We start from the raw sequence: 14606 nt of genomic DNA, 5'->3' as shown, positions 1-14606 counted from the left end.
CCGCTCCTTGCTGCCGCCCTGCCCCCACCAGTCCTGAAAAAGCCTCCCACCAGTGGGATCGCTGGATAAGTTTTGACAACGCTGCGAAGCGAGACAGTTTATTATACATGTGTGTTTCTGATCATGTGAGAGTCTGTAAATCAGCGTGTTACTTTGTTCTTGTTTGCCCGTGTGTGCAGACATGCCTTACACCCAGCCTTTAAGGTTTTCAATCATGGCTTTTATTAGCAACATCTCTTTCTTTCTTTTTTCCTGTGTTGCTTTGCCTCCGTTTTGCCATGGAAACCAAGCATGTATTGTAATTCCTTTGTGAGTGTGCTCTCTTTCAGCTTTTTTTCTCCGGGCTGGTAGCTGGTTGCCATAGGAAGGCCATGGGCCGAAGCCAAGTCTTACAAGGCCGTGCACCACTCAGGTGGGTGCTGGCGTGTGTGTTGTTAGTTACACAGCACCCTGATTTATCATCCGTCCCTGCTTGGTAAACAATAAGAAATTAGTCAAGATATCATCGACCTTTCTGTGATACAGACACGTCCCAAATTGTGTCAAATACTTGAAAATACTTGAAAGAAAACTACATCTGGTTCGTTTCAAGTAAAAAGCTTGACTCACTGTAATAACAATACTAAAGCAGTAGGTAGTTAGTGGAGCCTCTTACTGGTCCTGGAGCTCACAAGAAAGCCAGCAGTTTCATTATGTGTCACTTATGAGGTGTTTTGTGTTTGTGTGTGTGTGTGTGTGTGTGTGTGTGTGTGTGTGTGTGTGTGTGTGTGTGTGTGTGTGTGTGTGTGTGTGTGTGTGTGTGTGTGTGTGTGTGTGTGTGTGTGTGTGTGTGTGTGTGTGTGTGTGTGTGTGTGCATTACACAATACCGGATTGCACAATGAAATTTAGTTGTGTGGGGGGGGGGGTTGAAGCAGTGGTCAGTAATGCTGTTTTGTAGGTGTTTGCTTGTCTCACTTTGTCTGACTAGTCCACGCAGCATTCCGGGATGGGAAAAAAACGTGCTCTGGTTTGTTGGCTTTTCAATCCCACTCCTGACCGGGAGAAGCCACGGTGCCGCTGCTAGATAGCCTCGGGAAGGAACTTGCTTTGGTGAAACGTGTACGTTAAAAGGAAGTTTTAGTCGTGCAACAGAAAACTCAGATTGGACAGATAGTCTAGCTAGCTGTCTGGATTTACCCTGCAGAGATCTGAGGAGCAGGTAACCGTAGTCCTCAGAAATCCACCGGAGTTTAGAATAACAACACAAAGAAAACGGAAGGTAACGAACAGCCAGTCGCAATGAGGGACATCCAGCGGTATTTCCGGCGGCAACGGAGCAATCCCGGAAGTGGAATGTCATTGATATAGACTAGCTGTTTGCCAGTGAGCTGTATTTGAGGGTGTAGGTGTGTGTTATTGTTTCGTATTTCAGCAACAATTGTAATTTTTAAACCTTTGTAACTATAACAAATGTGTTTAAATGTTGTTTTTTTGTAAAAATGATAGTATAATGTATTTCAATTACAATTTTAATATAGAACCAACATAAACACAAGCATTTTCAAAGACATTTTGGCCATGCAAATAGATTCCTTCTTATCATTCTCAGATAGTCGAGATATCTGTTGGCATCATTTTTCATTGGTCAGTTTTCTCCTGTTCTTGTCATGGATATGTCCTGGATATGTCCTTTGAGTTTTGTGTTATGTTTTATTCAGTTTTTTTCTTCAGGGGATTTTATGCCTGTATTCGAGAGAGATGACAGTAAATGAGGGGGAAGTCAGACGGGGATTGACAAGCACACAACATCATGCAATTAGGGCTGGGTACCGAACTCAATACTTTTTAGGCACCAACCGAATTGCCTCTAGAGTATCAAGTATCGAAGAATTCCTGGTCATTCTATACCCAATTTTTAATAACCTAAGAAGTAAATCTCATCAGCGTCAGTGAGCCAGTAAGCAGGCAGCATGCTTCTACCATGATCTAATAATGCTGCTGATTGGCTGCCTAACGTTACATGTAGATCTACTAGACGCAGGCAGGAGAAATCTACATGAAGCACAGAGACAGGTCTCACGTAGTATGAGCTGAAAAAAAAAAGATTTGTGCCTTTATGTGGAATGTTGTAATTTTTGGTTTAGTTTTACAAAATTGAGATTGAAAACATCATTGTTTAGGAACCGGTTTCAAAGTCACGGTATTGGTATCGGAACCGGTATTGACCATTTTTGAAAAATACCCAGCCCTACATACAATACTCAACAGCTCAGATAGCATTTTTAGTCCGTTTTTTGCCATGAGTTTCTGAGTTGTTGTTTTTTTACCCTTAACTTGGATACCTTAAGGTTTAAGATGTGGGCCTGGTTGTATTAAAAAAATGTCTTTGTACAATACATTGTTACATTTTGCTTACCTTAATACAATATATCATTACATTACACCTACCTTTGTACAATATATTATTACACTACACTTATTTGGCAGATGATTTTTTCCAAAGCAACTTAAGTACATTAATTTCAACAGAAACAAGAGCTAGATGACTATAAAAATTGGACATGCAAACCAAATAAATAACTGAAAACGGGTTCAAAGAGCTACAGTACAAGTGCTTATGGTTGCCAAATTGTGTACAAACTTAGTTTATTGGTTGGGGCGAGAAAAGTTGGAATGAAAAGTAGCTCTCTGGTTTGGCCAGAAGATGGAGTGATAGCTCCTTAAATGGAAACCATGTCAGGAACCATGTGGACTGCCTGAATTGATGTAGAACCCATAATCAGGTCTTTGTTTCACTCCTAAACACATAGTGCTATAGACTCTACATGTTTTTGGTTAGTGAAGGAAGGTTTATGTTATGATCATGTAAACCGTAAAGGAGTGATCAAAATCATTGGTGTCGCTACTCTACTGTGTGAACATGCTTTGGTCTTTGTTGCTCGACCTTGTTCAAAAACAACTTCCTGTTCCTTTAAGGGATCTCTCCAAAAAGTTACCGTAGTGACGTTGCGTATATTCCATATTCAGAGAAAGTCCAGTGGCGGAGTGTGGAATCTCCTACTGCGAGAGCAGTCTCCTCCGGGTGCTGAGCCAAAAGCAGGTCAGATCATTTCATCTTTACTCTAATTTACTGTTATCTTCCAACAGTTTAAAACCCCAAAAGTACCTTGGAATTATTTGTAACGTGTAGACATGTGCTTCTCAATTTTTTTTTGACCGTGTGAGAAAGTTTGTTATTGCTGTATGTTGCTCACTGAATGTGATGCAACAGTAGTTACAGCTCTCTAAATGATGAACACTTTTTGAAGTAATACAGTTTCTATTTTTAATACAGTTGCACTTGTTTAATACATTGTAAACGTGTTCATCCTCTGGGGAATTTGTATTAGTTTAACAAAAATCGGATACAGGGTCTCCAAAGTGGCTTTTGAAAAAGTGCACAGCTTTTATTTCCTAATATTCCTCACTTTTCAAAACTTTGGCTACAAGTGTTGGAGTCTCACTGGCGGTTGGCTTTGAAAGCACTTTTACACTTCTCTCCTATGTACAGACCTGGCAGGAAGTGCATGTGCAGTGAACATCATATCTTTCTCATAAGGCTAAATGTAGCGACAGGGTCGAGCAATCAACCGTGGGCTTTTACCCGCATTCTTTTTTTTCTAAACTTCTTTTTATGCTGTCCAGCCAAAAGGAACAGCGAGATGCAAGTGTTGCTTCTATTTCTTCACATGCTTAGTAGAAATAGTTAGGGAGGCTTTTAATAGTGGCAAGAACATTCACAAAAGTTATAGTGGTGTCAAATAAATATATCTTGAATGCATGCAACAAATGCTATTTTTATAGTGTTGAAGTGCAACGTGTTCTCTCTTTATTGCTCTGTAAGCCTAGATCTAGTTGTGAAAGCGTCATAAGAAGGACTCTGGCTTAACCTGATTAGACTTATTTGGAATCTAAACTGTCAGTCATTAACCAAATATTGTAATTCCACAGAACATCTTGTCATCATGAACACAGATAAAGATCCTGAATTTACCGCCCCAGAAGGAAACGGGATGGGTGAGTATCTAATTCCCTGTCTTCTGTGTGAAAGTGTACGTGCACACATTTCTCCCCTGCTGCCACCATCCTGCCTACTGCACTGCCTGAGCGCACTAGACTGTAGAGTATTGAGAGCCGAAGCTGTATACATGTGGAAGGGGGTTAATGGAAGCTGCAGTCGATAGCGGACCATACATTGTCTACGTGCCATGAAGAAGTGTTTCTGCACATTAATTATTTGTAAAGGGGTTTTAATATTCATTTTTTCTGACTGAGAACTATGGTCTACTGGTTTGAAGTTCTTCGAATGAAACAAGAAGTAAGACGACGTATTTGCAAATGTGCCATGTGTCTCTTTTCAGACGTCTGTAGTGATGTCGCAGACGCGAAGCCACAGGAGGAGAAAGAAGAGAGGGAAGATAACTCATTCAGTGAGAATGGAATGCAGTGTGCGGAACTTGTGACGGACCCACGTACGTCCCCCCCCCTCCTCCTCCACACACACACACACACACACACACACACACACACGCACGCTTGACATCTTTCCATTACGCTTTGCATTTTAGCCATCAAGCTCACCGCCTAGCATCTTACCATGACTTTTTTGTCCATGGACATTAAAGTAGACAAACACTTGGAAAGGTGTGAGTGACTCTGCTACAAACCCTGAGCTAAAGAACTAAAATAACAATCAAATTCACTATCTATATATTATTTATCCTAAGGGTTTGAATAGTTTTATATACCAAAATGTGGTACAATTTTCTCAAGCCATAGGAACAAGGAGAGTTTATTTGATCTGTATATTACATGACAGGCAAGTAATACAATAATAAAAAAATTTTGTATAGCACCTTTGAACACAAACAAATCAGTGCAGATACACATGTATACACACCATTGTAATAGTGAAAATAGAAGATAGACAACTTTTAAAAGACAGTGCTTGAAGTAAGAGCCATTTGTCAACCAAGGGAAGGCATCATGAAGGTCTTGGCTGCTCTAGTTATCCTGCAGTATAATTACAGGCTCCTTTTTGTGTGTGTCTCCTGCACTGGTGCTCATCGTGAGGTTTCATTCAATGCAAAGTAATTAGCAAACAATAGTCCCAATTTGATTTCACGTGCTTTCAACAGGGTTAGGATTGAGTTAGAGCAATAACCGGTCAACCCCAGTCTGGTTTTCTTCCTCACTGCAGTGCCATGTGTTGTATGATAACACGTACATCTTGATTCTATAATGTGATATGTTAACATTGTCAGATGTTATGGGTTATTAAGTGTGGAGATGTTTGGCCTTAGTCTCTCATTTCTCACTTAAAAGAAAATGAACATGCTCCAAGCGCTCCAATTTATTTCTGACTGCCACCCATTTGCCCCATTTGGTGCACTTCCTAAAGCCCTGCTCTGCGTCTACAGCGCAGCCTGCGGTTCACTGCTCTGAGACCCTGGACTCTATATCTGGCCTCTCGGCGCTCTGTGTGTGCAAAGTTTCCATAGCACCTTTTGAGCGCTTTCCACAATACAAGGCGTTGCTCTTCAGCTCATCACCAGCCGCCGTCAAGACCACAGTGTGGTTACTGGATGGAACTGAGCACGCTGGGTTTGGTTGACACTTTGTAAAAAGGCTCGACAAGAGGCCTTGCAAACCAGGCCTCGAGTCCACAATGGTGAAATTGACATCCTGTATGGTGTGGATTCTGTGGACATTTGACCTACAACAAGGACAAACGTGTGTTTGGTAGAAATGAACTACTGTAGAACTTTTGCTCTGCTGGCTGAAGGAGAGAAATTAAGGAGGACCTGTGGTGCAGATTAACGCTGGCTTTGGGAAGCTTCTCAGCATCGGACAGACAGGCAGTAAAAAATCAATCTGAAGTCTTTTTTTAAAAGCAGGATGAGGAATTGGTGTTATCTGTGCGAGGCGCCTGCTCTCACCTGCCCTGGTTCTAGTTTTGTGTATTCAGAGGAAATGCCTTCCCCCTTATCTCGAGCACACATCTTACGAATCTCTTTGTGACACCAAACACCGGCCCAGATTAAGCTACCCTACACTTTGGAGATGAGCTAGTAAAAATATCAAACTATCTTCTTTAAATACAAATGTAGAAGTAAAGATGTGACAGCATCTCGCAGTCTGGTCGGACTGGAGTTTCTTTAAGCTAATTTGGTGCCTTAGTTGGAAGAGAGAACAGACATCAAATGTACTATACATCACTCCATATTTTTTTTCAAATCACCTTTTAGGCACTACATCAGAATCAGAAAAGCATTTATTGCCACAGTAAGTTACACTTTGCCTTGGTATCTAGTGCATACATAAAAAAACAAAGATACTGAACATTAATAAGAATTAAAGAGTACTGAAACAGAATAAATATAGACAAATGTGTTTACGTCACATGTATGTCACTCTAAATTTACACTTTGCTTCTCCCTTGCATCCTCCTTGCTTAGATGCAATAAAGACCGAGGCAGAGGAGATGGAAGACCGTGAGCCGTACCCCAAGGCGGAAAAAGAAAGAGAGATTGCGCTAAAAGAGGAAGCAGAGGGGGCCAGCGAGGACGGGACGGAGGAGGGATTTGATGAGGAGAGGATGGAGGAGGACGATGATGAGGAGAGGGACTGCGAAGGCGATGAGGAGGGAGACAGCCTGAACGAGCCACAGGACCTGTCGCTGGCGGACTACTCGCGTTACGACAGCGCGGCCCTGCCAGACGCACACACAGATGCCGCTGCCGGGGCTGAAGGGACCTACGTGCCTGGAGCCGGGGGCCCCCGCATTCAGGCGACAGGCAAGCTCAACTGTGACATCTGTGGCCTGTCCTGCGTCAGCATCAACGTCCTGCTGGTGCACAAGCGCAGCCACACGGGTAAACACAGGAACACAGCCTGAGCACATCACCTCAAACACAACACGGTTGCGCAATCCTCACTCTGTTGATAACATTGGGAGCAGGCGCCTCGCATTGACTAGGTTGACATGTTATGATCCAGTAACTACGCTTAAGAAAGTCTTCATCACACATGACGCACGTGCCCTAACCCGTGCTCCAGTGACAGCAAGAGGTTGTAAAATACCCTCTATTGTTTTTCAAGGCCCATGCAACACCTTAGTGATTTGTGAATAGATCAGCAGGTGAACTCATCTACAGTCCTTATTTTCCCCTGAATAATGCAATAAATGAGCAGAGCAACTCTCTGGAAAATAATGTTCACCTGGTGCACATGAAGCACACATTTTCTGTCATTGCCAGCTCATCATCTATTCACATGTGGTATTATCTTTCACTGGGGAGAAAATTAGAGTTGTTGTCAGCCACATCTGCACACATCATCTTTTGACAGTTGACTAGTAGAATAATGCCGCCTTCAGATGGAACCTAATAGGCCATGTTTTTGACATGGGAACTTGTGCATAATATGCTTGGCATCTGTGTGGTTTGAGTCGTGAGAACATAGCTTGCATAGGTTGCTGACAATAAAGTGGATGTTGCCTTGTTCCCTTTTCAAAGATGGTGAATGATTCTGCTTATTTTCTTTGTAATTCACTTTAATACCAAGGGCAGGAAAATAGGGTGACAAATAAAGCAAATCATAAGAAAAAAGATTGATCGAGCTATGACAAAATGTCCACTTATGAATTTGTATTTGCCACATCAATGTGTTCATCAGTAAATCCACAGTCAAACAATTCCAATGAGCACAGTAAATCTGCAGCAAGAGATCATGAAACAATCATTGGTCTTTCACGTAAAATTAAAAAATGTTGTGCGATCAATAAGTTAAAAAGCAAATGACATTTGTAAATGCAGGAATATTTTAATTTTTTTTTTTTATTTTTTTTTTTTACTCCCTTAGGTGAGAGGCCCTTCCACTGCACTCAGTGCGGGGCCTCCTTCACCCAGAAGGGAAACCTTCTGCGCCACATCAAACTGCATTCTGGGGAGAAGCCTTTCAAATGTCCCATGTGCAGCTACGCCTGCCGTCGACGCGATGCTCTGAGCGGGCACCTGCGCACCCATTCTGGTACCAGCCAGCCACACACTCGCTCACATGTGAAGCTGATATGCACTGATACTGTATGCACCTGTGTACAGTATCATGTCGGTTGGTTTCTCACTCCTTCATGTCGGCTTCTCACTCCTTTTTGAATCTGAGGTCTGCTGAGCCTGCATTGCTTTTCCCGTAACCAGCTACCTGGCACTCTGACACGGTCACACACACCATTATGACATCTTACTCATTTACCACTGGAAACTTACTCATTCACTTTCAGTTCACGTGTTTTACCTGCAGGCCGCTGCACTGTCTCTAATGTGCACATCATCACTTTTGTATGAAACAGCGTGCTTAAGGAAATAATGCCCGCTGTTCCGTTTCAAATGGTGTTGATGTTTTTAATGTGTGTGTGTTTGTGTGTTGATTAACTGAAACTCCTGCTCACAGTAGAGAAGCCGTTTAAGTGCAACCACTGCAGCCGCAGCTACAAGCAGCGCAGCTCCCTCGAAGAGCACCGAGAGAGGTGCCATGTGTACCTTCAGAGCAAAGGTCCCGTCGAGAGAGGTGAGCAGACAACACACACTCGTCTCAGCGCCACTCTGTGATATGCGCTTCATCAGCAACGGCGTTGAAAACTCCAACAAATGTCTTCACAGGTCACACAAAGACGCACTTCACACATGTGTAACCGCTAATAATCAGACCATTGTGCAGTCTACATGAACTCATTTGCACAACTATAGATGTTATTGCTAACAGATCCTGTTTTTATAGCCTCATTAAGTTAATGAGATTATGGCTGTTACCCCATCATTACAGCTAAATAGGTTAGGGCTGCTGTGGTGTGGAGGCACAGCATCTGAAGACCGCTGCAGCGGTAAAGGGGAAGCCAAAATTATGTAGGGCAAATGTTTCAGCCCAGCCACTCGACACACGCACACAAAAAGCATACACCCTGGGTCTATAACCCCCCCCAAAAAAAAGCCATTTTACATATCGACAGGACAGTTGCACAGTTGCAACACACAGACAATGCTCTTCTTCTGTGGTCACCAAATGTCGTAAGGTTATGCCTGATAGTGCAGTAGTGGTGAGGAAGTACATCCTCATCCTGTGGTCTCCTCTCCTGCACTGGTGAAGCAAAGAACCCACCAGAAAGTAATGTCACAGCTTCTGATCTCAAATTAATATCTCATTCCTCTCGGAGTGACTCAGCTTCTAGCAGCTGGTGTGTTTTGCAGGCTTTTTTTTACTTCACTTCATAGCTTCAAAAGCCCAGACAGGTGGACAGTTGCAGTTCAGTGCACTCCCTTTTACTTATGATACAGTGCTGCGTTATCGAGAAATACATCTTCATTTCCTTTTTGCGCTTACTTTCTCAATCTCTCTTGCTTTCAAGCAGAGGACAGCCAGACACCCAGGACTCAGATGGGCACTGAGCGTGCTCTGCTGCTCGACAGGCTCGCCAGCAACGTAGCCAAACGGAAGAGCTCAATGCCACAGAAGTTCACTGGTAAGAGCAACACAGACACAAAGGGGCTGAGTTGAAGCACTAGCCTCAAGCAGACCAAAGAGAATTGTCATTTTAAAGCAGATTATTGTATTGCTATAGATACATGCAAACGTAATGTTTGATATGTTTATCAACTAAATTGCTACTTGGTATCTTTATATCTGTATATGCCCACCTGTTTACTGACTTCTTTATTTTGAAACTGTTTTACGCTGCTGTCTGTTTGAAAAATGTTTACACCATTTGTGCTTTTCGCTGTGCTTTACATAATACAGAAGTCATGTTTTGTAGATGATTTCAAGTTGTCTGTCTTAGCTACTTGTTTGTCTGTCTGTCTGACTTTGCTGGCCTTCATCTCTTGCCAAACAGGAATTAAGGGCAGAGCACCTGCCTCATACCTGCACACACCACAGAGTGGTCACCACTGTCCTAAATTATCTGCGAGAAATGTGTCCTAGGTGGGTATTGGTAACCATGCATGGTTAAATAAATGGAAACATGTAAAAAAAAACAAAAAATTGAGAAAGAAATATGCACTTGAAAGTTCTCAATTTAATAACTCACTTTGTATCGTTTGATTCAAACTCAGATACTTTGCCTGACTGATGAATGATCAAAAGATATCACTTTTAGTAAATGGCTGACAGTAGGGGCGTACACACACACACACACACACACACACACACACGATTTTCAGTAGATGGCTCTCACCTTTAGTAGTTAAACCTAATCTTGGGTTGTAGTTTCACAATCAACCCTCAAGCTGCTCGCAAAACGAGGCGTATTGGCAAAAAGAAACTCCTACATCTCTCTATCCAGTTTACAAATGAAGTGAGATCTTTCAATATGACAACCACAGGGGGAAAAGAGAAGTAATGTCTACAACCGCAGAGAGAGAGAGAGAGAGAGAAAGAACAGGCGGGAGGCGAGAAACGTGAGCAGGTGCCTCTCTGTCTATTCTTCTGTGGTGCAGCTGCACTAGAGGCCTTCGTCTGCGTTGTCTGCTTCCTCTCAGCCCTCTGGCCTCTCATGCCTCCAAGCTTTACTGCTGGCTCAGGAGACTCTGATGCTGTAAAGCTTCTTCTGTCCTGTGAACCTGGCATGCTCCAGTTCACTGTGTAAGTTATCCTTTGCGTTGCCTTTACGTTGCCTCTACTCAACACCAAAATGAGAACCCTTTGAAGTCCTGTAAGGACCTCGATTAGATCTTTTTCCATCTGTAAGCAATAACTGTTCTTACTGCTGCTTGCTGCCTGTGGTATTTCTCTGGTCATGCTGTTGGATGAAGTATGTGAAACGTCTTCCTGCGGAGTCTTGAGTGCTGTTTCTTCTCGTGCTGCCGGTCTAGGCGACAACGGCGTCTGCCTGGACCTGAGCTTTAACAGGGATCTGGTCTACGGAAGTGACGTCAAGGACCCTCCGCCAGGCTCCCCGGGCCCCGACACCCACCATCAGCAACAAGCCATCCTCGCAGGGCCAGACAGCAACCCAGCTCCCTCCCGCAGGCCCTACCCCATTCAGTTAAGCCGTAACGACATCAGCCCCATGGGCCTCACTAACGGCCACAAGATGGGCATGCCGCTTATGGGCCACCCTCACGCCGCCCAGCCACACCTCGGCATGGACTCGTTCCACACTGAAGGCTCCCAGATGCCGCAGCCTGTCATGTACAGCTTAGGGCACCTGCTGGGGGGGCTGAATCATCAAAACGGCATCCCTCACCCACACGCCCAGCCCATCCCCTTGTCGGCAATGGAGGCTTTACGGGTGGTGCGGGCCGACGGGGAGGGCGGAGCGCTGCCAGGGGCAGTGTACCCCTGCGGCCACTGCAGGGTGATCTTCCTGGACTATGTCATGTTCACCATTCACATGGGGTGCCATGGCTTCCGGGACCCGCTCGAGTGCAACGTATGTGGCCACCGCAGTCGGGACCGTTACGAGTTCTCTTCCCACATAGCCCGGGGCGAGCACCGCCTAGAACTGAAGTAGCTTTCATTCATGCTTACACACACACACAGGCATGCACACGCGCACACACACACACACACACACACACACACACACACACACACACACACACACACACACAAGTAGCTGGTAGTATCAGAAATGAAAGCATGAAGTAGCAGCTATCTCTCTCTGTATTGTGTGTGTGTGTGTGTGTGTGTGTGTGTGTGTGTGTGTGTGTGTGTGTGTGTGTGTGTGTGTGTGTGTGAGAAAGAGACATTGAGAGAGACGTTATAGGAGTGTGACGGGTATCAGTGTTCTTAGTCATAGTATACTCATCTAAAAAGATGACCTCTAATGTGTTAATGGGGGAGTAATTCTACTTCCTTTTCAAACGTACATTTGTACTTAATGATCTCTGCTTCAGCCACTGTTTATATCATATAACCAATATGTCATATATACATTCAAATGTTCAACAGAGTAGCAAAAATAATGCATTTGTTGTGTATCTGCTGTTGGTTTTCTTCAGTTATTTGTGTAAAGGTGTAAAAATAAAAGATAACTTCTCTTTTCCTTCGTCGCACATAGACCTGCACCTTGTTGAGAGACGTTTATCTTCTCTGAAAATCACTTGCCAATTCAAGACTGCAGGAGAAAAAAAAAACTATTATCTAGAAGGTCACATGTCTCCTTTTAAGCTGTGGTTTTGAGAGAAGTGCATTTCACGGCTTCAAAAGACATTATGTCGCTCTGCACCATGTGTTGGTTTCTCACTCCTGAATATTATACACTCCCACAAGTTAGAAAGGCTCAGGGTTTAACTGAGATGTTTTTGTCACACGAAATAGAAGTACATGTGTATATAGGACGTAGAAAGCACAGATAAGTAAGCCTAAGGAGGAAAGTGGTAATATGGATATAAATGTAATTCACGGTAGGTCTAAATTAAATGTGCGGTGCAGTTAAACCCCTAAAGATTTTTTGAAAGTATACTAAAGCTGTTATGTTACATTAAACCAGGAACAAAGAGGAGGAGCCTCTGCAGTATCTAAAACTGGTATAATCTGAAAATGATCACATGAGTGTAAATGGGAATGACACTTGTGAGGTTGACACCTAAATTCATCACAGGATTTAGACAGACATTGAGTCTTCCCCAGATGCTGTGGAAATGAAAGTCAATGGATCAGCAGTCTCCTTCACACCAGCGTCCATCTGCTGGGGGCAGTGTGGTACTGCAGGACAGGGAAACGGTGTTTTCCTTACACGGTACCGCTCCAGAGAAGTGGGTCCCAATACGGTTTCTAGGAGCCACTGGGGGCCCTTACAAATAGTGCAGGGGTCCCAAACTATATGAAGAATAGCTTGATGTAGATGTTTTTTCTTTAAATAGAAGAAACTCTTCCCACCTAACTCTCACTTCACCCACAGAAGAGATGGTAATACATGATGTCTGCCAGTAAAACTCCACATGTGGGTATTCATCTGTGTGAGGGCAACATCAAGTTTCAAATAATGGGTTTGTGGGAATTTTTGATGTGACAAACTTCAGGAACCTCTGCTGACAGCTAAATCGGTTTCTTCTATATATTGGGGAAGTTCAGGTGAACACACAAAATGGGTTCTGACTAGCCAGTCAGTGCGTTGGGCTGGATGTGTGTGTGTGTGTGTGTGTGTGTGTGTGCATGTGAACGTGGATGCACTTCGCCCACATGTCAGCTCAGGGACTCGGTCATGCCTTGCTGCCTTCAGATCAGAACGGGGTGTTAGCTTCTTCCAGCTGCTGCCACGCTATCTGGCCTCTCCATCAGTGCCAGTTCCCTTTTCTCTTTTTGGGGTTGAAGAGAAGTGACACTTGTGAGGCAAACTGTCATGACGGCTTCATGTCCATACATCAGATTAAAAAGCCCAGTCATCCATTTAAAAAAAAACAGGCGTCTGCTTCTCTTTTTCTTCTGAGTTTTTTGTTGAGTAAAATGCAAATGTTTAAGAGTAAAATTGAAGTCAGGGTAGTTTGTGGTAATGTGGGAGGAAAAAAATAGCTTAAGGATTTTTTTTTCATTGTGATAAAAAAAAAAAAGAATTGTTAAAAGCCAAACAAAAGTGCAAAACATTGGACCAGATGACAACATACAGAGAAGTACACTACACACCGAAGAAGGCACAGTGCACCTTTTCCAGCTTGCTCTTGAGGGAATTACAGGAACTGTTGGGTCCTTGTAAATTATAGTGCGTGGTCTAGACCTACTCTATCTGTAAAGTGTCTTGAGATAACTCTTGTTATGAATTGATGCTATTAATGAAATTGAATTGAATTCCACAATCCTTCCTTGCTATCAAATGTTTCACTTCAAAACAAAGACAGGAAATACGGGAAGGAGGGAGACGCAACAAAAACACAACAGCAAGAACAATGTCTGCAGCTCACAAACAAGACAGACAGACACACAAACACACAAGAGGCATAGAGAATATTCTTGACACAACACCTCTGAACAGACAAGAACCATATAGGGAAAAGGAAACGTGATTAGCCTTTAGAAAGCCCTGCTTCTGCCCAAGCTGTGTGAGTGTGTGTGTCTGAAGTCCCATTTTCACCTTAAAACTAGCCGTCCAGACAGAGTTTACTCAGCCAGTCGAGATGGGAGTCATAAAGCAACAGTCCAGTCAAAATGAGAGGCTTCTGGTGACATCTGCTGACTGAATTATAGGAATCTACTTGACAGCCAAAAATGTAAATGAAATCCATGCTGATGTAGCCTTTTCAAACTGGAAGAACACACTGATCTGAGAGAAACTAAGGACTCACAGTTTGAGTCATGAAACCTCGGTATGTGTCAGTGGGACAAACTGAAATTTGAATGGCATACTGCATCTACTTAATTTTTATTGTTTGGGCTACAACTGGAGAAATGTTAGTCTACATATAGAGAAAGAATAAAAAGACAAATGCAGACTGTTTGTAGATCATTTCTAACTTACACCAAAACCGAATAACTCAATGTCAAATGAAATGTTAAGATACACACATGTGTATCATTCACGTTAGATGTTTTTCATATCAGGCCAGGACACTGGATGGTGAAATGGCTTGTAATTGTTGCCCCGTTATTCTGTAGA

At 43.2% G+C, this 14606-nt stretch overlaps 1 protein-coding gene across 9 annotated transcripts in view; it reads left to right on the top strand.

Moving 5' to 3' along the window:
• The window catches only part of LOC116705861 (zinc finger protein Aiolos), a 59314-nt gene extending 47245 nt beyond the window's left edge, over positions 1 to 12069 (top strand). For 4 of the 9 annotated variants that reach the window (XM_032542375.1, XM_032542372.1, XM_032542314.1 and 1 more), the window contains 7 exons: positions 3971 to 4036; positions 4381 to 4491; positions 6475 to 6894; positions 7883 to 8050; positions 8471 to 8587; positions 9423 to 9536; positions 10885 to 12069. In XM_032542375.1, the coding sequence (XP_032398266.1) occupies positions 3985 to 4036; positions 4381 to 4491; positions 6475 to 6894; positions 7883 to 8050; positions 8471 to 8587; positions 9423 to 9536; positions 10885 to 11525 (1623 nt within the window). In that variant the 5' untranslated portion in view covers positions 3971 to 3984 and the 3' untranslated portion in view covers positions 11526 to 12069. Of the gene's footprint in view, positions 1 to 2790; positions 2815 to 3007; positions 3081 to 3970; positions 4037 to 4380; positions 4492 to 6474; positions 6895 to 7882; positions 8051 to 8470; positions 8588 to 9422; positions 9537 to 10884 lie in introns of those variants that run through there. The other 5 variants (XM_032542331.1, XM_032542366.1, XM_032542348.1 and 2 more) reach the window with 4 other exon arrangements.
• The last annotated feature ends 2537 nt before the right edge of the window (positions 12070 to 14606 follow it).

This window comes from Etheostoma spectabile, chromosome 2 (genome assembly GCF_008692095.1).
Source record: "Etheostoma spectabile isolate EspeVRDwgs_2016 chromosome 2, UIUC_Espe_1.0, whole genome shotgun sequence".
Classification (NCBI taxonomy): Eukaryota; Metazoa; Chordata; class Actinopteri; order Perciformes; family Percidae; genus Etheostoma; species Etheostoma spectabile.
This window is presented reverse-complemented; position numbering and strand designations above follow the sequence as displayed.